Source organism: Amphiura filiformis, chromosome 2 (genome assembly GCF_039555335.1).
Source record: "Amphiura filiformis chromosome 2, Afil_fr2py, whole genome shotgun sequence".
Lineage (NCBI taxonomy): Eukaryota > Metazoa > Echinodermata > Ophiuroidea > Amphilepidida > Amphiuridae > Amphiura > Amphiura filiformis.
The window spans coordinates 78,592,529-78,620,452 of NC_092629.1; the positions used below are offsets into that span (position 1 = coordinate 78,592,529).

Here is a 27,924-nt window from a genome sequence, read left to right on the forward strand (position 1 = left end):
TCGAAATTTTGGCCTCCCATTTTTCTCCATCCCCTCACGATGTGGGTGATGGCGGATATTTGTAATGAGTGAATTTTGTCTGCAGCATAGGGAACAAGTGATGTAATCAAAGATCAAGCACAATAATCTATAATATTATCATCATATCCTATGTTTTCAAACATGCTGATTATATTCATCTGATCCTGTAATTCTTTTGAATGCTGCATTATTCAACAAAATTTTACCAGTCTTACTTGTTAGTCAATAATTCATTAGAAAAAATTATTGATTTGATGCAGCATCGATGGTTGATCAACAGATAATAATAATAATTATTATAAGTCCCAGTTTGTCAACATCAGAAGCATGCCTAATTACAGACCTTGACATAACCGTAAGTGCGCCATCAATTAAACTGTTTTTTGTAAGAATACTTCTGGGAAAATGCTCGATCTATTGTGGTAGGATACATCAAATCTTATTTTGCTTCTGAGATCACTTACAAAAAACTGGTAAGGATATATACATTTGCTCTCATTTGTAGTGACATTCCAATGTATAATCGTGCTGAGTTTGAAGAAGCTACCATTTACAGAACCCAAGTAACAAGAGAGAAGGTAGGAACTCTAAATTGAATGACCCTCGTATGTGAATTTTATCACGTGTAAAAATCTACAAACACAAACACAACAAATATCAATAACCACAAAATATGTCTTTCATTGTTTTTCCTTTATTATCATACCAGACACAGTAACAGCTACGTATGTGATGAAGCTTATGAGTCCCTGTGTTCAAACTATGACCAAAATTTGAGCAAACAAAATACATTGCATTTGTTTTTCTAAGTAATGTTTTTGATTTTCCAAAGTAATCTTATCCTTGCCTAGCCTAGTCAAAATGAATAACAACAAAAATTGAGATGTAATTCACAAAACTGGCAGTTGAAATCATTACACCCCCTGTGAAAGACATGCCCTGAATCTTCCACACAGGGGGTGTAGATTTCAAATGGAGTCACCAATTCAGGTAACCCCATCTGAAATTCACACAAGATTAAGGTCATGTCTTCCATAGGGGGTGTATGGGTCCCAACTGGAACAGCCCAATACATCTCAAGTCCTTTAAACCAGCGCAACTCTAAACCCATCATAACTCTTCCATAAGATAGTGTATAGCGGGAAATTTTTGGTCAAACAGGCAGCCACAAATTTTTAACCCGCTAAAATATTTATTACACAGAGTACTGAATGTGAATATATTTGGAAACACAACTAATCACCCACTAAACAGTCCAGAATTGATCACATCGTGAAAAATTAACCCAGCGAAAATATCCCACTATGCAGTATATTGGTTACCATGGGTTTTCACTTGCAATGTTGATGAAATCGACCCCAGATGTGACCATCGCCCAACACCCTCCTCCCACCCCACCCTACAAATTATTCTTGTGATGAAAACCCATTTTCTGTCTGGTATCAATATTGTGTTGTGTACCTAGATTACACAGCCAAGTACATTACAGACTTTCCTCAATGGTGTAAGTACAGGGTGCCCCAAAATGATTTATAATACCATTTATGTCAATAAAAATGAATCAATTGAGTCATCCGAGGAAAAATGGTCCGCTAATAATCATTTGGAGACACCCTGTGTACATCATCTACCCACTTTCCAAATACCAAATAAATGAATCTGAATCTTTCCATCACACTTTCTTCATCTTACAAAAGGGAATGTTTTGCTTTCCAATTATCAAATAATCCAATTACTGTATAAGTGGAAATTTTCGCGAGGGTTTTATTTTCGCGAATTTTGTGATTAGAGCTCCAACCGCGAAAATAACACCTCACGAATGTATGCAATAATGTATTACAAGTATAGAGGAGGACTGGGCAATCGCGAAAATAACATTCGCGAAAATGTGTCTCTCACTACAAGTCGCGAAAATAACTACGCGAAAATTACCACTTATACAGTATTCAAAAAATAATCTTATAACTCAATAATTACTCAAAAAATAATTTGTACCTAATAATGCTACTTTTTAAAGTAGACATTTTCATGCTGTGTTTATTTTCCATGTTCCAAGCAGCTATGGCGAAAATGACAACATGCAAAATGTAATTCCCTTTATGTCAAAGTATTGGGAAGCTTAGAATCTCAAAATTTAAAACATGTTGGCAACACATGAAATATTAATGGCATGAAAATGTCCACCATTTACAGTAGATAAACAGAGAAGATATCGTCCACTTCCCATAATGCCTTTAATAAACTACTTTTCTACTGATTTGCTATCTAGTGCAAAATGGGTCGATAGTGACCAAATGTACCTAGACGAACAAAGCACATTCAGATTTTGCGCAAAAAAAAAGTATTTCTTGACTATATATCTGGCCATGTTTTAATTAGTATATTCTCCAAATTGAAAACACATGGAGCCTGTGCAAAGTAATGGAGTGTCATTTGGATGTATATCAAGGATTCTGGGGTAAGATCATAGATATCATTCTAGCTGTAGTGCCCCGCACTTGTTAAGCCAGTGTTGCTATCAGATAGGGAGAACAGAAAATTCTCCATATTGGACTGTAATCCTGGGGACCAAAAAAAGTTTTGGCCCAAAATTAAATTATAAGTGGCGTCTCGGTTGCTTCAATTACACCATTAAATGGTACTCTCCTGTGAGTAGTTCATCTAATGGTTCTAACTCTCCCGTGAGTAGCAAAACATTGATAATTTAACAACTGTACAAAGTCCTACTACTGTAGACATTAAGATTCCCCTTTGGTCTTTTTCTGTTTCTTCTTCTCGGCTTCCTCTTCCTTCTCCTTCTCGATTTCCGTCACATATTTCTCAACTTCCTCAATGTCGTAAATCTGCGAGAAATGATTTGGAAACAAGAAATAAATTACCTCATTAGCATTTCTGGGTGTGTATGTCAAATAAATTTAAAGCAGGCATGCAGAGCCTGTTTACATGCTCGGTCTACAAATCGATTCAATCTAGTCAACCTAAGTATTGATAAATATATAGACCACTTGACATCATTGTTTATCAACAAAGGTGAGGGGCTGGTCTATCGATATGCTTGAATGAGCCGCTACACTGTTCAATGGCTTTCTTGTACTATATGAAATATGGTGGGCGATTAAAATGCATGTGCCCTGAGTAAACTACGATGCGTACGCACACAGCAGGGCAAAGAACAATGGAAATTACCATTATTTGTGCACATACTGCTGGGCAATGACGTCATGTCAAGTGGATTATAGACTGCAAAAGAATTGTACCAGTTATGTTAACCCTGTATATCTTAAACAAGGACAAATACGTCACAATAAATACCTGTACCCTTTAGCTCTGATTTAAGACCTCATTTGTTGAAATCGGTTGAGAATTAAAGAAACAGTGATCTAAAACCCAACGAAGGAACAAAATCATAAGTTGCATTTTAATGTTCGAATCATTGGAAAGCATGGCGCTAGTTCTCTTGTTCAATAAAACTTTGTGTACGAATCAATTTACATCGCCCTTCGGATTTTATCATGGAGTCTTTATTTCTTGACCAATTTCAACTTAAATGAGGTCTTAAATCTGAGCTTAAACATGTAATTTTGACATACCTGTCTTTGTTTAGGATATCCAAGGGTGAAAACTAGTACCTTAATTATTTTACAGTATGTAAAATAACTTTTCATAGCATGACAAATTGAAATAACTGATCAAATAACTGATCATATTGATTAAATTTGTAGATTTATCTTTGATTACTACATCAACTTTGGAATTTTCAAAATAGCTTTTTATAGCTAAACACTAGTTGAATATTTATTGTCAAATCAGTGCCGAGTGGGGTTTAGAAAACTGAGATTGATTTTCAATGCGTTAAATTGCTCCTACAGGAAACAACATAATTTTCTTTTTTAGCCTTATGGCTTATTTTCTTTCCAGAATTGTCATCTGAACTGATAATTATGATAATCGGAAAGCAAGCTTACAAAGAAAGACAAAAAAAACACAAACCTTGAGTGGCTCTCCTCTCTTCATGACCGCCAATTCTATATTCTTTGCACCCGACTGAACGACTTCCAGCAGCGCCCTCACAGCCAGCTTGATGGTCCCTCGCTCTGAATCTACAACCTCGTCTGTGTAGTGCTTTTCTAGGAATTCACGCACTGTTTTTGCTGACCGTCCTATGGCATTGGCCTGGATGTGATCAAAGGGGGAAAATATTGTCATTGATTCATAACATATTTTTACTCATATGTGTACATCCATATCAAAAGGATGCACTTGTCGGCTGCTACATGTGTCTCATTTCACATAGTAACTGGGAATAAATACCAGACTCATTTCAAGCGGGGGTCACTTTATATCATCCCCAAGTCACATTGCTTATTAATACAGCAAACATTTCATAACCATGTCACTTGGGGATGATTTGAAGCGACCTCCACTTGAGATGAATCTGGTATTTTTTCCTAGCTATTATGTGAAATGAGGCACATGTAGCAGCCGACAAGTGCATCATTTTGATATGGATGTACACATATAACCATTACCATTTCTACACATCTTCCTTTGGGCTATTCCATTTAAAATCCTCACTAGAAGTTAACCCCGTGGAAGCTTTTGGAAATATCTTTCACAGGGGGAGTAAGAATTTCAAATGGAATGAACACATTAGCAGCTCCATTTGTAACTCACCCTCCCTCAGTAGAAGATTCAGGTTGAATCTTTCTCAGAGGGTGTATGATATTCAAATAGAATTGCCTAATGTGTTCATTTCATTTGAAATTAATACTCCCTCTGTGAAAGATATTTCCAAAATCTTCCACAGGGGTAGTGTGGATTTTAAATGAAATAGCCTATTTCTTGTCTTCCTACATCTCATCTTTTCCTTTTATCATCTTCTGGTTATATTTCTCTGTGAAACTGTAAACAAATATCTGCATCTAAAACTAATATAATCTGAAATTAATATAATGCATCGTCCGACGCGACAGACGATGATCGCCGAGCTGGTAGGAGTACCAAAACCTAATATCGCTGGCTTTTTTGTGTTCATCAACAGAGACATTGATCAATAAAGAATAAACATCTCATTTTTCTATCTTGTAAAGATTTCGTTTGATAAAGTGATAACACTTCGATTATCTATACCAAAGAAGATGAAAAAAGAGGAGATCGCTCGAACATAATAATCCGATTGCCCACAGTTAACCTCTATTCACTTGTATTTATTTATTTGATGTGTGCAGTGAGCGCTCTCCTCTTCTTTCTATCATCTACTCTGTCTATAAATATTTATAGGTTAATAAATAATTATAGGTTAATAAACACACTTGGCATCGGATCGAGTGAGATGGCGTACTCTTGTGAAGACCACAGCAGCGCTACACAGCGCCACCTGACACAGAGAGAGAGAAATGCATATCACTAGTTGAGAGTGAAATTGTACAAAATAATGCATGCGTACTGAGATGTTGATGTTGTTACGAGTCGTACTTGACTCAAGGCCAAAATCACCTTTTTCCCGAACTCACACGAATGCACAACACAAATACACTGTTTGTTTAAGCTAACAAAATCTAAGTCTTTAATTGAAAACAGAGTATGATTGGTACATATAATAACAATATCGCATATACAATAAAATCACACAATGACAGTTTTACTATATCAGTACTTAACCAGCTGTCTTCTTGTTGGTGATCCTAGAGTTCTTGCAATGTTCTGGACGACTGATGTAATATATCCTTATTCACTTGTCCTCACGAAAATCAGCGAAGTCCATCGTACACTTGCATTTATAAATCCTTGCACATAAAATCCTCATACGAAAATGATGATGCTTCCTCCAATCTCCTTTGCGCTGCTATCTCCACAATATCTCCTTGCGCTGCTTTCTCCACAAATATATCTCCTTGCGCTGCTTTCTCCAAAAATGGTGTTTCTTTCACCAACCACTCTTTTCCAGGGAACAGGTTTCTTTAACACAGCTCCACTGTTTTTTTGACAGATGCGTTGCCTTCACAAACCCAGCAAACTCCAGCAATTTGACAGAAGAACTTTTAATCCTTTGATGAGGAAGAGCACTTTTGTGTGCTCGCTGTCTTCTTCGTTGCTGTATTAAAATTAGCTCAATTATTGGCTATATAAACTGGTTAAAATGTACTTCTTTTTTGAAGCACGAAGACCATCACACACATGTGGAGTTTTCAATCTCACATGACATTCTGTAAAGTCCCAACAAAACCTCCAGCTTTTTATATCAGTACTCATGCCAAAAAACCATCATCTATTAATAAACCATTACTTCAATCACATTTTCACAACATTGCTGCAATCTTGGGATTTCCCAAGATTAATTATACACATTCACATTACATCACTTCCTGGGGGGTTTTCCTGATGGTGCAATAATGAACTGGGGCTTTCCAAGTTCTAAACATAGCTCTGACTTTGTTTACAATAATTTGGGGAATTCCAAAACGACTTTCCACACCATTATCTTGCACGTACAAGGGGTTTCCCATCTCATGAAATACTTTCAGCTTGTAAACAAAGTTAAATAATTAAATTAAATTAAATTACTCAGGGCACATCACACCTCCCCTTAAAAGAAGAAAGTTCAATGTAATGAAAACTTTCTTAAATGTTTTCTTCTTTTACATCAACTTCAACATATTATCAACTTTGAGTATTTAACTCATCATACACAGTGACTACTTGTCACACACAACTTCCCTTTTAAAGGAATTTTTTGTTTATCAGTTTTTTATGCAATTCTGGACAGGGCATCAGCCATCACATTGTCTTTTCCCTTAATATGTTTGATGTCCAGATTGTACTCTTGCAAGGTCAAACTCCACCTCACCAGTCTTTGGTTTTTGTTCTTCATCCTGTTGATGAAGATGAGGGGATTGTGATCTGTGAAAACAAGCACAGGGTATACTGTGGTACCCAAATACACATCAAAATGTAGCAATGCTAATAGCAATGCTAGACACTCCTTCTCAATTGTGGAGTAATTTCTCTGGTGCTTGTTGAATTTCCTTGAAAAGTAACAAATGGGGTGATCTATTTGATCTTCACCCTCTTGCATCACAACACCTCCACAGCCTATGTCACTGGCATCAACAGTCAACTTGAACTGCTTCTGAAAATCAGGTGCAGTAAGTACTGGTGAACTCATGAGTATTGATTTGACTTTGTGAAAAGCATTTTCACACTGTTCTGACCACATGAATTTTGCATCTTTCTTCAACAAATCAGTCAAAGGACTTGCTATCTCTGAAAAGTTTGGACAGAACTTTCTATAATAGCCAACCATTCCTAGAAATCTCATGAGTGCCTTCTTGTTTACAGGTGTGGGGTATTGCTCAATTGCTTCAACTTTGGCTTTGATAGGTTTCACCTGACCTTGACCTACAACATATCCCAAGTATGTGACTGTGGCATGGCAAAACTCACTTTTTACCAGATTGACTGTCAATTGTACTTCAGACAGCTTCTCAAACAATTGATGGAGTTGTTCCATGTGTTGTTCCCAAGTTTGACTGTAAACAATCAAATCATCTACATACGCTTCACATCCCTCTATGTCTGCCACAATTTGGTTCACCATTCTCTGAAATGTTGCTGGGGCATTTTTCAAACCGAATGGCATAACTTTGTACTGGTACAGACCAAATGGTGTACAAAAAGCAGAAATTTCTTTGGCACGGTCTGTGAGTGGAACCTGCCAGTACCCTTTCAAAAGATCAAATTTGCTAACAAATTTTGCATTCCCAATTTTGTCAATGCAATCATCAATTCTTGGAATTGGAGTGCGAGTCTGTCTTTGAATGAACATTTGCAGCTCTCATGTCTGCGACCAATCGGTATGAACCATCAGGCTTGGGAACAAGAATACATGGTGAACTCCACTCACTACTACTTGGTTCTATGATATCATTGTCTAGCATATAATTGATCTCATTTTTGAGATGTTCCATTTTCAATGGATTGACTCTATAAGGATGCTGCTTGATTGGTTTTGTATCACCAACATCTACATCATGAAATGCAGCATTTGTTCTACTTGCGTATCAGGAAATATATTGTCAAATTTGTGAATCAAATTTGCAATTTGACTTTGTTGATCTTGAGAAAGATGACCTAACTTTGAGTCCAAATTAGTGAGCACATCAGAATTGTTCAATTTTACATTATACTCTTTGTGCTCCAGCTCTTTATCCTGGTCAAATGTGACATCAGAATTGTCATCTTTACTCTTGTCTACATTAGCGATTCGGCATGTTTGTCTACATTATCAGCATGTTTTACTGTACACACAGGTTTTGGAATGCCACTGTCACTTCTTTCAACATACTCTTTGAGCATATTTATGTGGCATAACTGCCTGCTCTTGCGTCTACCAGGAGTCTTGATAATATAATCTACTTCACCCACTTTTGACTCTACCTCACATGGGCCATGATATCTGGCTTGTAATGGGTGTCCTGGAATTGGAAATAGTACTAGAACTTTGTCACCTGGTTTGAACACTCTTTCTTTGGCATGCTTATCATACCATTGTTTCATTTTGGCCTGACCCTGTTTCAAGTTTTCCTTGGCGATATCAGTTGCTCTGTTAAGCCTATGCTTAAAATTGGAGACATAATCCAATAAATTGATATCTGATTTCTCATTGAGCCACTTTTCTTTCAACAACTTTAAGGGCCCGCGTACTGTGTGTCCAAACACTAACTTAAAAAGACTAAATCCTAAAGTTTCCTGAACAGCTTCCCTAGCAGCAAACAATAACAAGTGTACTCCCTCATCCCAGTCCCTCTGAAATTCCAAACAGTATGTTCTGATCATGTTTTTCAATGTTTGGTGGAACCTTTCTAGTGCACCTTGTGATTCTGGATGGTAAGCACTTGAGGTATACTGTTCTATACCTAATTGATACATGACCTGCTGAAATACTCCAGAAGTAAAGTTTGATCCTTGGTCTGACTGTATGGACTTGGGGAGCCCCACAAATGTGAAGAACTTGGTTAAAGCTTTCACTATAGTCACTGCTTTAATATTTCTCAAGGGTATGGCTTCAGGAAAGCGTGTTGATGCGTTCATAATTGTCAGAAGGTACTGATTACCTGACTTAGTCTTTGGTAGGGGGCCTACACAATCAATAATAACCCTACTAAATGGTTCATCAAAGGCTGGAATTGGCTTCAATGGAGCAGGAGGTATTTTCTGATTTGGCTTCCCTACTACTTGGCATATGTGACATGTTTTGCAATATTCAGAAACATCTTTTCTGAGAGTGGGCCACCAGAAATGTCTCAGAATTCTTTCATGAGTTTTCTTAACACCCAAATGCCCTGCCATGGGACTATCATGTGCTATGTTAATTACTTCAGTGTGGTATACTTTTGGTACCACAATTTGGTGCACTACCTTCCACTCTTCATCGGCAGGAACATCAAGAGGGCGCCATTTTCTCATTAGCACACCATCTTGTTTGTAAAAACAGACAGAATTTTGTTCTGCTTCTTCTAGGGTCAATGCCCTTTGATTGATCTCTTTGAGTTCTGGGTCATTTTGTTGCTCCAGAATTAGCTTGTCATGACTTAATGGGTCTTTCATGGTTTCCCCAATTTGTTCATGCTCAGAGGCTGTGTCATCTTTAGGGGTATTTTTATCCCCAGGAGAAGGAAGTTTATCTTCTTTCTCATTCAACTTTGACACAAATGTGTCTTCCAAATTGTAGCCTAAGTCGTCAATTTGGTTGTCCTCAATTGTTTCTAATGAGGCCTTCTTACTCATTGCCCGTGTCACTGCACATGCAGGAAATATCTCCTCTTCCTCACTATTATCATCCTGTATACAGGGCTTATCTGTGACTATTGGGTCAGGAAAAACCTTCCCCCCCTGCCAGATCATTTCCTAGCAACATGGACACTCCCTTGACTGGCAATTCATGTCTAACTCCTATGGTTACAGGACCAGAAACCAAGTCAGATGTCAAGTTAATTTTGTGGAGAGGTACACTAATTATTTCCATCCCAATACCCTGGATCAAAGCATTACCTGCTGAACTATCCTCATTAAAGGGCAAAGTTCCTTCCAGAATCATAGACCGTGCACAACACGTATCTCGCACAATCTTAATGGGCTTTGGACTACCATTATCACCTAGTGATACTACTCCCTCTAACACAAAAGGTTCAAATTCCTCACACACCTTGTCTGTGTCACCTCCCTTTTGTGGGAATTCTTGTTTCTTGATTTGACTGACTTTTTTCTTTGACTCAAGTGACACTGCACATCCCACAGTATTACTAGCAGTTTGCTGCTGTTTTTGTGCGTCTTGTCTGCCTTTTAAGAAATAACACTGGGTCATCGTATGCCCTGGTCTCTTACAATGAGTACAAGTTACTTTGGCTTTAAATTCAGTCCCAAATTTTGCTCTGTTACCTGAACTCCCTGGGGTCCCTCTACCACCAGCACTATGCTGTGAATTAGACTGAGGTTTCACTTCTTGTGTACCACCCTGATTTGCTCTAGGTTGATTATGGCTGAACCTGTTTGAATAACTTCTGTTATGACTAAATCTACTCCCATTCAATTGTGAGTTAAGCCATAGTCGTCCTCCATTGTCGCCGCTTCGTTTAGCGTCTTAATTTTGCTAGCACTTTCATCCAAATGAGTTTTTATGTCAACGTGGACACATTTCTTGAACTCTTCTATAAGAACTAATTGCTTAAGTTGGCGAAATCATCTTTGACTTCTTTTGACCCAAGCCATCTGTCAAACATTTGTTCTTTTACTCTAGCAAATTCTACATGGGTTTGATCTGCTTGCTTTCTTGAATCTCTGAACTTTTGTCTGTATGCTTCAGGCACCAGTTCATAGGCCTTAAGGACTGCCTGTTTAACTTCTTCATAATCATTACACTTCTCTATTGGTAGAGCTGAGTAAGTTTCCTGGCCTTCCCCACAAAACTACTTTGTAACAGTAGGGTCCAATGCTCTGGAGGCCATTTCAAATTTGTAGCTACCTTTTCAAAATGTTGAAAGTACTAAATCAACTTCTTTCTCTTTGAATTTAGGCACAAGCTTTACATACTTTGTAACATCAAACCCTGACTTTGAGGAGAAACTTGATGAGTATTTGTCACCTAGCTTTGCCAACTTCTCTTGTTCAAACTTGTACTTTTCCTCAATTTCTTTTTCTTTCAAATGAGCTTCTATTTGCAATTTTGCTTGTTTTTCCTTTTCTTCCATTTCTAATTTTTGGTGCTCAAGCGCCAGCTTGTCTTGACGCGCTTTGTCTTCCATTGCTAGTTTTTGTTTTTCAATGTCTAGCCGTTCTTGTTTCTCTTTATTTTCCATATCTAATCTTTCTTGTTTTTCTTGTTTTTCATTCTCTAACTTGATAATTTCCAACTTTTCTTTTTGGTCCATTTCTATTTTCCTCAGTTCTAATTGAATTTCCAACTCTTTTAATTTAACTGCCGAATCCCCACCGATTTCAGTTTCGACCTCTTTTCTCTTGCCCAAAATGGAATCCTCAAAATACTCTTCATCAACCAAAACCTCAATCAAGACATTTTTGATTACTTGTCTTCTTGTAGTTTGCTTTACTTTCAAGTCATAATGTTTGGCAAGTGCTAATAAATCAGGCTTCTTCAACTTATCAAATTTCTCCCAATCTATAGTTTCAAGAAACTCTTCTGCTTTGAACTCTGTCATACTGTACTTTCACTTTCAAGACTCAGTATATTAATGTCAACTTTTTTACAGTGTATTTCCCGGACGAGCCCCCAATTTTGTTACTGAGTCGTACTTGACTCAAGGCCAAAATCACCTTTTTCCCGAACTCACACGAATGCACAACACAAATACACTGTTTGTTTAAGCTAACAAAATCTAAGTCTTTAATTGAAAACAGAGTATGATTGGTACATATAATAACAATATCGCATATACAATAAAATCACACAATGACAGTTTTACTATATCAGTACTTAACCAGCTGTCTTCTTGTTGGTGATCCTAGAGTTCTTGCAATGTTCTGGACGACTGATGTAATATATCCTTATTCACTTGTCCTCACGAAAATCAGCGAAGTCCATCGTACACTTGCATTTATAAATCCTTGCACATAAAATCCTCATACGAAAATGATGATGCTTCCTCCAATCTCCTTTGCGCTGCTATCTCCACAATATCTCCTTGCGCTGCTTTCTCCACAAATATATCTCCTTGCGCTGCTTTCTCCAAAAATGGTGTTTCTTTCACCAACCACTCTTTTCCAGGGAACAGGTTTCTTTAACACAGCTCCACTGTTTTTTGACAGATGCGTTGCCTTCACAAACCCAGCAAACTCCAGCAATTTGACAGAAGAACTTTTAATCCTTTGATGAGGAAGAGCACTTTTGTGTGCTCGCTGTCTTCTTCGTTGCTGTATTAAAATTAGCTCAATTATTGGCTATATAAACTGGTTAAAATGTACTTCTTTTTTGAAGCACGAAGACCATCACACACATGTGGAGTTTTCAATCTCACATGACATTCTGTAAAGTCCCAACAAAACCTCCAGCTTTTTATATCAGTACTCATGCCAAAAAAACCATCATCTATTAATAAACCATTACTTCAATCACATTTTCACAACATTGCTGCAATCTTGGGATTTCCCAAGATTAATTATACACATTCACATTACATCACTTCCTGGGGGGTTTTCCTGATGGTGCAATAATGAACTGGGGCTTTCCAAGTTCTAAACATAGCTCTGACTTTGTTTACAATAATTTGGGGGAATTCCAAAACGACTTTCCACACCATTATCTTGCACGTACTAGGGGGTTTCCCATCTCATGAAATACTTTCAGCTTGTAAACAAAGTTAAATAATTAAATTAAATTAAATTACTCAGGGCACATCACAATGTGTCTAATGCACAAGCCCCGAAGGGGGAAGTGCATTAGATGCAACAACATCTGAGTACAAGTGTACATATTATTTTATACAATTTCTCGATCAACAAGTGATACACATTTACTAACCAGATAAACCTATTTCATACACAAGAAAACAAATCCTGTGATTTTTGCTATTTTATAATAAAACAAAACTGTCACTAAAAATGTTGGAAAATGCAAGCAACTATAAATGCATCAACCCGTAAGAAAAATGAACGCGTTTGAAAGCATGTGGAGTTCGCTCCCGTGCCATTATACGATATTTATGCACAGCTAGTAATTTACTAACATTTGCTCTGATATTGGTTCTCACTATGTAGGAGTTTATGAAGTATTATAGTTGCATGCATATACTATCAACCAGCTGAGTAAACTATGCAGGTCAGTCCAATCAGTGCCACAACTGCCCTTGCCTCCTGATTATTTCAAGCCCTATGCTTACCTTCCATGCATGGTATGTACCAGCTGGGTCTGTTTGGTATAACCTTGGTGTTCCATCATAATCAAAGCCTACGAGTAGCGCTGATAAACCAAACGGTCTTCGTCCATTGCTCTGGGTGTAACGCTGATGACGCAAACCAAACGGACAAAAATAACATAATCAAAACTTTGCATGATGATTTTACTTGCAATAAAGGAACTCTGATATTTCCTCAGAAATTAGATCCGGAGAGTTGACGCCACATCAATTATAGGGGCAAGTAAAGAGCGAGTTAGCAAGCCGCGGTGGTGGGGGAAAAAAAGAAAAAAAACATGGCCAACGCATAGCGCTAAAAGCTAAATTGGAGTTCACATAGCTATGTGTGCAGGTGTCTGAGAGACAGACTTTCTTTATTTGGCCTGGGACATTTGCCATTTTGGATTGTTAGGGACTGTTGCGTTATTGACCCGAAAGACCTGCCCGGGACGACCCGGGACGAAACAAGCTTAGCTACCCGATGAAATTCAAAGACCGGGACGGAAGAAGCATGACCACGATGACCCCAAGATCGATCGTGTATTCAAGCAGCAATTTGCGGTGGCCAATTTCAAGTGCTTTGCTGAAGTGGGCAATTAGTTTGGTCACCGATTACATTGATCGTAACTGGAGTACTGGACTAGTTTTTATAAACCATGTTATTGATTTCGAGAAACGATTCCTGATTAAACCGTCTTAAATTACTATATATTTCCTTAATTTATAATAATAAATAAAATAATACAACATTTAAATCACGAGAAGTATTATAATATCAAGCAAGACAAGGTTAAACATGTTTTAGGTGTATAATAAAACATAAAGCTGTATTTCATTCAAAAAGCTTTAATTTTGTTCCAAAATTTACAGTTTTATCTATAAGTTTTTTTATTTATTTTAATTCATTAATGTATCTATCTGTTTACCTATCTTTGCCCCATTTACTGATCTATCCGATTTTTTTTTGCATGAATATCCATCTCAATATCTGACCATTTATATATTTATTTGCTTGTTTAACTCTTTATATTTATTTGTTTATTTATTTATTTATTTAATATTCATCTATCATATCCATTTTTCATTTCAATATTTAAGCCGTTTCTTGTTTTTTATTCATTAATTCATTTTTATTTTGACATATTTATTTATTTATCTTTAGGGTCATATTGAATTTTAACTTTGCTTTCGTTTAGGCCTAGTTTATATTTCATTATATAATCTGTTATAGTTTAAATCAGATAATAGACTCAGATGTATATGACATTTTAAACTTTAATTTTAATATTGCATCGTTGAGCCCCGGGGTTGAGCCATGAGGAAAAACAATTTATTTAAAAGTAGCATGCACTTTAAGAAAATCGTGTTTTATATTACTTGGTTGTGATCGGGTTGTAGCCAGCCTTTTAGAGTGAAGTAGAACAGCCAAATATTAGTCCCATTTGTCATTTTTCTCATCCGTTTTAGTCATTTTAACGACATTTTTCTCTTTGCAGTTCCCATTTTATCCCTGAAAAGTTTGTGGGGGTTTTATACCTCCGGCTCCCCCCTGGCTACACCACTGCTGATTTGTCTCAGTATACATTTTGAGTTATTAATTTCTGTGTAGGCCTACTAGTTTTTTAGCCAAAATTAAAAACATACATGTAGGCGGATAGGCCTACTATTTTCCAAACAGATCGAATAGTTCTTAAGAAAATATGTCAATACTGCTGAAGGTTTTTTTCTACTTTTGACTTTTTGACTATAGAATTAATAAAACTTTATTTTTTTTTAGATTGTGTAAAATTTAAAATAAATAACTTTCAAAAGCAAATTAATTACCCTGATTATTATTTTTTTTAAAGTTTAACTATTTATATAGTAACTCACACATGACACGGAAAAACAGAGTAAAATAGAACAAGATAAAGAATAATGTATGAAATAAAGGAAAGAAGTGTTCAGACATTTTTTTTCTTTTGGGACAGGGTTAATATGTACAGTAAATTGTCAGTAGATGACACTTATTATAAAATTAATGATGAAATTTAATAAAATGTTTCGTATAATTATTTTATTATAATAGTCAGCCTATTCAGCAATCATCGATCAGAATCAAACATTTGACAGCGAAATGCTATTACATGCGGTCAGCTCCTTTTGTGTTGTGATAAGTGGTCTTGAGAAGTTATTGCCAATTATAACAATAGCATCGAGTACCGGCAAATTACAAGATCGATTCTCACTGCGGGCGGTCATGATGCTCATCTCAATTATCTGGTTTATGAATGACCTTTTCATTCTTCAGTGATTCCAGGGGACGATGATGTAAAGAACACGGCCCGATTATGTATTAGTCTAACTTGATCGTCCGACCCGGAAAATTCTGCGGGTCAATAACGCAACAGTCCCTTACTATTAGGTATCAAAATAATGTACCTGAAGCATTTCTTGGTGTAGCGTGAACACGTGGCCAAGGGCAAACAAAATTTTAGAAGTTGCCCACAAAGATGACCTTACTGGGACAAACAAATGCAGAGCACACAAAATTATACACAATTATAGGATAAACATGACTAGGGATGGTTTTTGGTCCATCTTGTCCCAGTATTTTAGCCACGAAATGTTTCAACTTGCAAACTCCGAGCCTACCCCCAGATGGTATGCCATTGATATGACGTCACTGGGCAGGAAAAACTATATGTGCTTTTTGCCCTTGAAAATGGATGAAGCAAACCATTCAATATAAAGTGTACACCTACAAGGCTTGTGTACATGTAGCATTTTTCTACGCGATACCAGCTATTTCCAACGCTGGTTGCAAACTCCAAGCCTACCCCAGATGGCATGCCATTGATTATATGACGTCACTGGGCAGGAAAAACTATGTACTTTTTGCCCTTGGAAATGGATGAAGCAAACCATTCAATATAAAGTGTACACCTACAAGGCTTTATCTATTTTCAAGGGCAAAAAGTAACCTGTTTCCTGCATGTACTTTTAGCCCTTGAACATGGATGAAGCAAACCATTCAATATAAAGTCTACACCTACATGTACAAGGCTTTATCCATTTTAAGGGCAAAAAGTAAATACGAGGTGTTTCCTGCATGTACTTTTGGCCCTTGAACATGGATGAAGCAACCTCTTCAAGTTCAATATAAAGTCTATACCTATTGAGGTTTTATCCATGATCAAGGGCCAAAAGTACATGAGGTATTTCCCGCTCAGTGACGAATTGAGCTGCAGCATGATGAAGGCAGTTTTTTCTGCTGTTGGTGTTAACTAACCTGTTTGAGTTGCGCTATAAATCTTGTTATATATTCCACTGTAACTGGGTCTTCCACCGTCAACTTGTGGCTCTGGCATTCTACACGGGCACGGTTGATGATCACCCTGGCATCCGCTGTCAGACCTGATATCAAGAAAAAATGCAACATTTATTAACACCCATGGCCACTAACTACCTTCTTACAGAGCTCCTGATTGGTTAATTACATGATATAATCATCTGAATTACCAATCAAGATAGAGCTTGTAGAAATTTTAAGCTTAATCCCCTTAAAACCCTACTACTATTCTTACCATAATACCACATGATATCTCTGATTAGTTCAATTAAATACATGGTACCATATATAACCTTCTTTGCAACTAATCAACATTTTTACTAAAAATTACGTTAAAAATTTAGTGTTGGTATCGACAAGGCGTTGTCGACCAAATTGTCGACAAGAGCACTTTTGCCGATTGGCGACAAGAGCTTTGCATGTATCGACAAAAAATATCAGAAATTTTGCGATTGAAATTGAAAAATTGATTGGCAGAAACTTTGCTAATTTCCTCCTTTTTTACTAGCAACCCAAAAGATCTCATGCGACAAGAAAGTTATGAACCTTTTTTATCTAAATATTAAAGGATAGTTCATAATATAGCATCCAAAATGGTCAAATCCAGCAAAATTGTGACCCCTTTCCATGCTTTCCCATTTTCGTCGAAGTTGATTTGGCTTCAGCCATCTCGGTTTTTTTTAGAACGGCCGCCATGTGACGTCAGGGGGGCTTGGCTGAATAACGATCATTGACTGTAGGTTGCCGAATTTTGAACCTTGATCGTCGCAATCTCGCAATTTGCCATGGTGCGAATTTTTGGGACATTAATTAGGCCCGATTGTCGACAATTGTCGATGTCGGCTTTTTAATTTTTATCGATTGTCGACAATGAAAATGCTTGCCGATACCAGCGCTATAAAAATCAGGATAACTCAATAACGAAAGGTCGAGATAGCACTTAGGCCAAAAAAAAAAAAAAAGGTTTGTCTCAGGACCCCGCGCATAGCTTTTAAAATGAGATTTAGCGCGTGGCGCTACTGCGCTAGTGCTTTTTTTTTTTTTTTTGAATGATAAAACATCGTAGTTTTCAAGAAAAATTACATTTTCGCACAATCAATTGGCGATCATTTCTGACAAAATGTCAAATATAAATACTCCAAGAACTGTATGACATGTTCGCTCTGAATACCGATCTCTTGAAACAGTACAAGTAACGGCTCTGCGAGCGAAATAGCGGGACAATCGACTCTACTTGTAGATCTAGAACACGTCATTAGGAATTCCCCATGTGCAGATATTTTGCTGCTTTATAAGCGATTTCATATCGGTATACCAGAGAAAAGATCATCATTTAACTAATTTTCATACCATGCCGAGTAAATATTGGAGTTTCCTCAACACATAAATGTCAACTTTTTGTACTCCTTACTTACGGTAATGTTTAAATGTAGGACAAAATAGCGGCGCACATCAACATTTGTGGTGCTGAATTTTGCACCAATTCATTGGCACTACTCACAACATTTACATTGTCACGTCGTGTGATCGAAAATTTTCAGAACTTGAACGGGAACTTGAATTATTTAGCATATTTTTTAGTACAGGTTAGGGTTAGGGTTTAGGTTAGGGGTTTTAGGAGGTGACGGTTAGAATAGTTAAACCGGGAGTAAGAACTACGTTTGTATGCCTTGTTATTTGGGCGCCGTTCTTGTTACTTAAAAAAAAAAAAAAAATCGCATAGGACATAGCCTGTTTTTCAAAAAAAAAAAAAAAAAGCATAGCACATAGCTTTTTAGCCAAAAGGTCCAGAGACAAACCTTTTTTTTTTTTTGGCCTTAATAATTAATCCTTGTCATCAAACAAGTAATTTGATACATCTTGAATGACTAGAAACACTCTTGATGATCGCCTGTCTTGGGCAGCTCTCTACAACTAGTATTATTTTATACTACTTCCAGTTTGAACTTTCCAACTATTTTTGAACTGATGATAGATATAAGCCTGGCAGTCAACTTGGTCAACTTATTTTTGACTATTTTGCTGTAGTTTGCAAGTATTTTACCAGCTTTTTATTTCATGCACTGTATCAAACTGTATGCTCATGGCTACTACCATTACATTGCACAGGACAGTGAGCTATGCAATCAATATCATCTTCATTGGACTTGTGTTAATACATATTGATCTGGCTTCATTAGATTCAATATTGTTGAGATTTAATTCAATCAAATCTCACACCACCACAATGGGTGTATATACCAGAATTGAGCTACTTCAATATCAGAATAATAAGACTTGTAATGACAAACTTCCTCAAGATGTTTGGAATACAATTTGGTCATTGGGTATAGAGAGAGATGAATTTAGACCCACACGCCGTGGTGTAAAATCTGGTCTCAAAGTGAAACAGAAAAGAACTCACTATGATAAACACACATTCTCAACCCAATCCAGTACTGCTTCCAAGAACAATACTAACCTAAATGTATGTAAGTGGAACGCACGTAGTATAAGGAACAAAACAACAACATGTTCGGACTTGGTAATGGATCACAAATTAGACATTATGTTTCTTACCGAAACTTGGTTGTCTGCTGATTTAGATCAAGTAGTCATTGGTGAACTGACACTACCGGGTACAATTTCATCAATATGCCCCGTAAAACTGACCGACATGGTGGAATTGGCGTTCTTCATAGATCAGCACTAAAGCTGCAGATTTACCCTTCTGATTTCCTTGCAGAGACATTTGAACATGTTATCATAATTGACAAAGAAAGTAAGATCAAGTATGTCATTGTTTACAGGCCTCCCCCATCGTCTGAAAACAAATTCACAACATCAAAGTTCCTCTCCGAGTTTGACGATTTTTTAATGTTTGTGAATACGTTGAGCGGAAAGATCATTTTCTTAGGTGACTTTAATGTTCACGTAAACAAGCCAGAGAGAGCTGATGTTGCCCACTATTTATCATCTTTAGAAGGAATTGGTTTTCACCAACATGTTGTGGGGCCTACACATATAAGTGGTAACACATTAGATCATGTCATGTCCCGTACCGATGAAAATCTGGTTCTTCAATGTACTGTTGGAACAAGGTTATCAGATCATAACGTCATCCACTGCAAGCTCAACGTTGAGAAACCTAGCGATCAAAAGGAAATTATTTCCTCCCGTAAAGTGAAAGACATAGATTCAGTGTCTTTTGAAAGTGACTTTCGCTCAGCGCTCATCTCTTCAATAACACCCTGATGATGCTAACGCTGCTGTCGAAATGTTTGAGAAAGCAGTAATCCTAACCCTGGACAAGCATGCCCCTGCTACGGAAAGAACTTGTAACCGTAGAGTTCGTCAGCCATGGTATAGCAAAGAAATTCATGAAGCTAGAAGAGTTCGACGCAAATTGGAAAAGAAATGGCGAAGAACTGGACGATTAGAGGTGCACCATCAACTCTATCTTGACCAACATAAGCTTGTTAATACCATGATTGAAAGTGCAAAGAAGGCTTATTTTAGGGATAAATTAAAGAACGCTGATAGCAAATCTGCTTTCAGAACCATAAATGGTCTTCTCAATAATAACAACAAGACCTTACCTACTCATGACTCATTGCAATGTTTATGTGATGATTTTGCTTTTTACTTTAAGGACAAAGTTGATAAGATCCAGAAAGGACTCAAGTAGAAAGAAGCAGTGTAAATAGTAACAGTGTAATTGACTCATGTAACCAAAGTAATATTGTGTATGAACTATCTGAGTTTCCATTGTTAAGTGAGAATGATATGTCCAAACTCATTCAAGGGTTTTCAGCAAAAAACTGCTTGCTTGATTGCATTCCCACATGGTTTATAAAGAGTAATCTTACCGCATTTGTACCAATTATAACCAAAATTGCTAACATGTCTCTGTCAACAGGCGTTTTTCCAGCTGCACTGAAACATGCCATCATCAGTCCAATCATCAAAAAACCCTCCCTGGATCCTAACAACCTCAAAAATTACCGTCCTGTGTCGAACATTAAATTCTTATCCAAAGTCATCGAGAAGCACGCTGTAAATACCATCAGCAACCACATGCGTGAGTGTAATCTAGGTGAACCTTTACAGTCTGCCTACCGCACCGCACACAGCACCGAAACGGCACTTTTGAAGGTTAAAAATGACATCATGACCTCAATTTATCATCGTGAAGGTGTCTTCCTTGTGATGCTTGATTTAAGCGCTGCGTTTGATACTGTTACACATAGCATCCTCTTTGACAGGATGGAATACGAACTTGGCATAAAAGGCAGCGCTCTTATGTGGCTCAAATCATATTTCAGTGGCCGTACCACCAGCATTTCCATCAATGGTGCCCTATCTGCCAATTGTAACTTGGACTACGGTTTGCCACAGGGCTCCATAGTGGGTCCTCTATCTTTCACTGTTTACACCATTCCGATTGGAAGAATTATTCAGAAACATGGCTTATCTTACCATCTCTATGCGGATGATGTTCAACTTTACATCAGTTTTGACCCATCCAGTAACTTGTCTATTGATTCAGCTCTCTCCAAACTTACAAAGTGCATTAGTGATATTCAAAATTGGATGACGCGTAATTGGTTAAAGCTGAACAACGACAAAACTGAATTTTTTGTTGCTTTGTCACCTTTCAACAAACGCCGCATGCCTGCTGTCAAACTTCACATCGGTAATACTGTGATTGAGCCAACTGAGACTGTGCGTAACCTTGGTGTCGTTTTTGATAGCCAAATGTCCATGTCTCCCCAAGTTACTTCTCTCTCACGCAGCGCTACCTACCATCTCCGTAACATCTCTCGCATTCGTCATTATCTAGACTTTGATACGTGTAACAATGTGGTTCGCTCGCTCATTCTGTCCAGATTGGATTATGGTAACATCTTACTTTTGGGTTCGAATGTCACTGAAATTGCTCGTCTTCAAAGACTAGAGAATTGGGCAGCCAAGATTATTTTTCTTGCAGCCAAGAAAGACCATGCTTCACCATTGCTCCGCGAATTGCACTGGCTGCCCGTGAGGGAGAGAGTCTACTACAAAGCCATGTTGTATGTTTACAAGTGCCTTGCTGGCTTGGGGCCAGATTATTTGGCATCCTCCTTGACATTATACATCCCTGGAAGGCAAGGACTTCGATCTGCCACTGATGCCACTCGCCTGCATGTGCCCAAACTTCACTACCGTTCATTTAAGTCAGCCGCTGATAAGGCTTTTGCTTTCATAGCTCCCAAGTTGTGGAACCAGTTACCTGTTTCAGTCCGCTCCTCCAACTCTTTGCCAGTGTTCAATAAAGGGCTGAAAACATTTCTGTTTTCAGAAACATAATTGCTTGTTATTAGTTCTTGTGAACTTTTTCTTATATTCTATCATGTTTTTGTTGTATATTTATCTTGCTATGTTGTTTTGAGCGCTGTGATCATTTGAAATGGCGCTATATAAAAGCCTATTGTATGTATGTATGTATGTATGTATCTTTCAACAAGATCGAAGATTTTCAATTTTTTACCCTGTGCGACCTTTCGTGCCTTCCAGCGAAAAACATACCCTACAATTTGCGTCCACTACCCCTAGCAGTGATCTAGAGGGTCTATCCTAACACCTTATGGTGTTAAACCAAGGACAGGGAAAATGTGCGATGGGCAAAAAACACCAAAAATTTCGCAATTTGGGTATTTGCAATATTTTGCATATTGAACTTTTTGGGGAGAAAAATCCGCATAATTTGTGCGCATTTTCAAAAACTGTTGCGCGCATCTACTCTCAAAAATGGTGCATTTTCCCTATGCTTATATTAAACATTGGTTGACATGGGTGTTGAACTCAATAATTAATATAAGCCCATATGAGATTCAGCTCCTATATGTACAAAATGTAGACTATCTGGTTGAGATCCCCAAGGGTCTCAGATTCAAAGCCTGGTCAAAGATGAATTTTTTTCTTCCTTGGCTTACTCGAGGGAAGAAATCAATTTTGTGCAAATGTTTTTACATTAAGTTTGAGGCTTGGAATATAATATGCCCATTTTCCAATTACACCCATTTCATTAAATGCACTAATAACTCAATTTTGCCAAAAATGTTGGATACGACATTGCTGCGGCTACAGTGACTCAACAATTTGTTCCAACTTCTTACCTGCAAATGCCATGCAAACATGATCATCTAATTCACATATCTTCCTTACTGTCCTCTCCTCCTGCAGCTTAGCCACTGACTTCTTCTCTACTCCCAATACTACCAGATCTTTACCCCTTACACCAACCTGCAAACACAAGTAGAAAGTTCAGTCCATGTCAAATCAACCAATTTTCTGAAAAGTTCCCAGGTGACCCTCTCAGATTTTGATGAAATTCCATCAGAATAATCTTTTGTGGCCACAATGAACCCATACAAAAATATCTGAAATTTAGAGCCAGATTCTGAGTATATGACATAAGGTTAGCTAGAATCCAAGATTGCAGCTTTATATCTGTTCAGAAGTTATGAGCCACCAAAGTTGGTAAAATCACCAATGACACTTCATGCGAGTGCCAAAAGGGGGGTCCGGGCCAAACTTCAAAGGGCCATTTCTCAAAAACGACATGGCCTATGGCAGGGTTCCCGTTAAGGTTTTAAAAATGTGCGTCCGTAATGACGCAAGTTTGCTGACGAGGTTGCAAAAACTTGCGTCCAGACAGATTTTTGTGCGTCCATCTGAAATTCACGATTATGACGATACACACATACCCCAGGTCTACACCTCATCAAATGTTGATTGTTAAAAAAAAAAAAAAGTGCATTTTCGCCGTGATATTCCATCTCCATTCGCTATGATAATTTTTCTCATTTCTGTGTCAGTTTTGGTCAGAAACATGGTCAAAAACAGGTGCAAAAACATGAGCAAAGTCTGTCAATTGATCTTGAGCAATTTTCGTTCGTACTTTCACTTCCGCATAAATTTCTATTTTTAAATTAACGTGTTGTTGATGCTACAAAAACTAAAACACGCACTGCCACAAATAACACGAAAAAGGGTTATCATTTGGATTTTGTCTTTAAAATTGCTTTTATTCATCGTAACAATGAATAATAAGTAGGAAACCTAGATTATTTATGAGAAAATAAACTTAAAATATTAAAAATTGAATATTGTCAGCTTGTGAAATAATTAAATAAACATTAACCGCACGTTAGCGGCACATGCTTGCTTGTAAACAAATCAATCCGGACTTCCCCAGGCCATCAGATCCCAGATCGTTCGGAAAGCATGCAAAAATTGCACGTTTTCCTGACGTTGCATTTACAAATATTGCAGAATTTACTTAAATTCTCAGCAGGTGGGTCAAAATTTTGGGGCTTTTATTATCTTAAAAATATAAAAGAATAAATATTTCTTATTTTTATCATCAAATAATGATAAAATTTCGAAGTTTTGTCTGCGTCCACATGCATGTGGCATGGACGCAAAATACTTGATTAGCCATGTGAACTTGCGTCCAAATTTGTAAAATACGCGTCTGGACGCAATGACGCACACTAACATACGGGAAGCCTGGCCTATGGGGCCAATTTTTTGTATGGGTTCATTGTGGCCACTGAGAGGGTCACCTGGGGACTCCTGGTTGATTTGACATGGACTGACGTGCCCACAAACATTTACATTTTTTTTTAAAGTTAATTTCAAGAAACATTTACAGTGGAACCTTGTTATCACAAATTTGTCAGGCCCTCAGATTTTAGTTTGTATAATTTTTAAAACAGAAATTAATGTTATCAGGGCAGGGTCAGAAATTCGGCGAGAATCCATTCTCGCAAAGATTCTCCTCAACAAAATTGCAAGAATCTAAATGGATTCTCTACTCGTAAATATTTCAGTTTAACATATCATCATGTCACTCATTGTGCATGATTGACAGCTGCATATCAGCGGTACAAAAGGTGATCGCCAGACTTTTATTACACAGACAGCGGTACATACATGTAGCAAACTGTCCTCCGACCCTGACTGACCTGCACTGTGTGTCACGTAAATTAAATTCTATTGATTTGTATATTCAATAGTGGTACATGGATCGAATCCATGGGTAGACATGTCCACATTGCGTATTATAGAGGGCGACATTCAATCCAAAAAGTTTGGACCACAGTAGCTCACAGTCAATGGCTTAACTGTGTAATCCCCAATCCCCATAGGGAAATACAAAAATTTGAAATTTGGACACCAGAAACTTGACGACGTAGTCTTAAAAGTGCTGGTACTTTATCCTTGATACAGAAGTCAGCATGCAGTGAAAGTTAGATTTCATAAAATAAAATCGCCTTTGTTTAAAATGGATCATCGTGGTAAAAAATGATGCATTACATGCTTTTTTTGTACAGTAAGTCATTGTAAGGCATTGTCAATGATGGTCGCAGAAAAGTGCAGTTTTTTAAAAACAGCCATTTGCCCATAACTTCGCTAGTTTTTGACCTACAGACATGGTTGACCCCTCATTTTTTATTAAGTTAAATAATCACCTTTTTAAACAAAATAATTTCCATGTGAAATGTCCTACTTGAAAATTTTGTGAACATGCCTACCATGGGTTCCTACAGGGCCGATGACACTGTCAAGCTGAATTTATACTCGATCGCTTTTGCAGAAAAGCGATTTTCACGCATGCTCAATGTTTACTTACATTTCCAGAGCGTCAAGCCGATCAATCGATTCAAATCGCGGAGGCAAAAACGACATCGCTATTGCAAGTTGAAGAAATCTCAACTTCCCAGCGATATCGCTTGACACGTGAATGCGTCAACCAATCATATACAACCAACTGGATCTATTATTTTGCTAATTAATTTACCTTTCCCGATTTTTAACTTTCGGTGATAAATTAATTCAAAGAAATAATTATTGACAGCAACTCATGTTTTAAAAATGTATTTTGTGGCATTTAGAATATTTTAATTGTCGTCTGCAATCGCTATCGCCGTGATAAGTATAAATGCAAAACTTAAATAGCCAGGCTCACATCACACACTGTAGGTGGCGCTATTCGTCCATAGGGAAGTGGAATGTGCCTGTACTGTCCAAAAATGGCTTTACTGTGGGGCTCAATGGAAAAAATTACTAAAAATTAATTTTGACAACCAAAACCTAAGTGATGTTGACTTTATACACATGTCACTTGTATGACCCACCCTATGACCCCCGGGAGTGGTGAGTCACTTTACATAGGTGCGTCGGATTTAACTATACCATGACCCACATGTGCGTCTAAACAATGACTGACATTTGCCGACAATGACTGAGCCCCTGGTCAAAATTGTGACGCACATGTTAAGGATTATGACTGTCCTCATGACGCAAAATTTGACTCACCATTTTAGGCATTTAGGTATTTTGACTGACACTGATGCGCCTAACCATTGGCGCACCTAGGTAAAGTGACTGACACTGGCGCACCCCTCGGGGTATGTTGTGGCGCACATATTGGTTAAGTGACCGTACCCTGCGTCACTAATTGGTTGGTAAATGACCCAACCATGACGCACATCCCCCGGGGGTCCTAGGGTGGGTCATACAAGTGACATGTGTATTATGTATGTTGGTACTAGCATAATAATGGATTCATAAGCTATCACATAGTGTAATCTATGTTCCACCAAGTGGACACTCGTTAAAGCGCAAAAGCAATTTGTGTGTAAATCAAGACCATCCAAAACAGCTTTCTTTACAGTAAAGAATAGGAGGTCATCTGGGGTCACATACAGTAGTGTACATTGTACATGTGCCTGCTGTCACAATCTCACACACAAAATTTTGGGCAATTTGGTGACACTATTTTTGTCTGTAACTTCAAAAGTATATGCACTAGAAACATGATTGACCCCTTATTGTTTAGGTAATTTGATTCTCTTTCAAATAAAAGAACTTTCAGCTAAAAATATTGAACTTCAAAATTTTATGAGCATACCTAACTTAAAGCGACGGGCGATGCATCGCAAAATTCGGCGATTGCAAATCGCTTTTTCAAAAGCGATTAATCGCATCGCTCGTCGATCGAGTATAAATTCAGCTTCACACTTTTGATGGGTGTAGTACATGTATAATGGAAGGAAATCTGTGTAATGAAATCCGAGTGTTTTTTTGTATTGTTGCAAGTGCAACTTTCAAAGGACCTCACTACATTTTAAAAATTGACTGTTGTTTTAATGTTTTCTGGATGTCAAAATGTGCAGTAAATAATAAATTTGGCTTCCAACGCATTTTACAGATTTGTAATACTACTTTTAATAGCCCGTTTGTGAATTGTTTAGGGTGGGTTAGTTACTTTTTGAGATGTTTTATAGTATACTCATTGCATTGTCATTGACCATGTTGACAAAGCTTCCGAATTTGACAGGCTCGGCATTGCAGTGATAATTTCCAGCATCTTTTTTCCACATTTCCTGATAATCTTTCTCTGACTTACCGCAGTTGATCCTTTCTTAACAGCCTCTTGTGCATATTCGACCTGAAAAAGATGCCCATCGGGAGAGAAAACAGTTATAGCTCGATCATAACGTGAAGACATTGTGCTTGCAATTTAGTCCTCCGTGTGTGACTATGCAAAAACATGCACTGACTAGTCTTCGCACTGTCTGCTTCATTAACCGTTATCATGCCTATGGCTGGAAAGAGTCTAATTTCATGCTTTACAATTTACAACAAAAGTTCTAAAAAGGGAAAGTGCGGGTTTAGGGATTTTCGCAAAGAAAGTGTGTACAATTAAATAAAAGGAAGGTGAGACCTGATATATTTGGAAAATGGAATTCTTTGAAATTGACGTATAACATAAGGGTGTTTCCATAACCTGACCACCTTTTCTGACTACCTTTTCTGACCACCTTTTCTGACCAGCCTTTACAGTGAGCCCTGTGATATTTGATTCTTACACTATAGACCACAATGGCCTTATCCCAATGCCATAGTCCAATAACATAAAACTAAACAATCATTAATCAAAATTTGACCTCAAGTTGCAGAGTATGAGTTTTTGTACCCCAATTTTCAAAGGTCATTCAATGAATGAACAAATGTATTGGAGTTAAAGAACTGTGCACTAATAGATGAGAATGTTTTGGATCCTAGTGTTTTACACCATAATAAGTGCTGGGTGATAATTTGCAAGCTTTTCTCTGGGACTTGTTAATAGATAAA

General features: G+C 37.5%; 1 protein-coding gene across 1 annotated transcript; it reads right to left on the reverse strand.

Moving 5' to 3' along the window:
* Positions 1 to 695: 695 nt before the first annotated feature.
* Positions 696 to 27,355, reverse strand: LOC140146651 (proteasome subunit alpha type-7-like). The gene is made up of 6 exons (XM_072168521.1): positions 27,197 to 27,355; positions 22,896 to 23,022; positions 16,699 to 16,823; positions 13,413 to 13,535; positions 4,012 to 4,194; positions 696 to 2,864 (listed from the first exon to the last, which is right to left on the reverse strand). Exons 1-6 carry the CDS (start codon positions 27,296 to 27,298, stop codon positions 2,760 to 2,762), a joined length of 765 nt encoding a protein of 254 aa, XP_072024622.1. The 5' UTR covers positions 27,299 to 27,355; the 3' UTR covers positions 696 to 2,759.
* Positions 27,356 to 27,924: the final 569 nt, after the last annotated feature.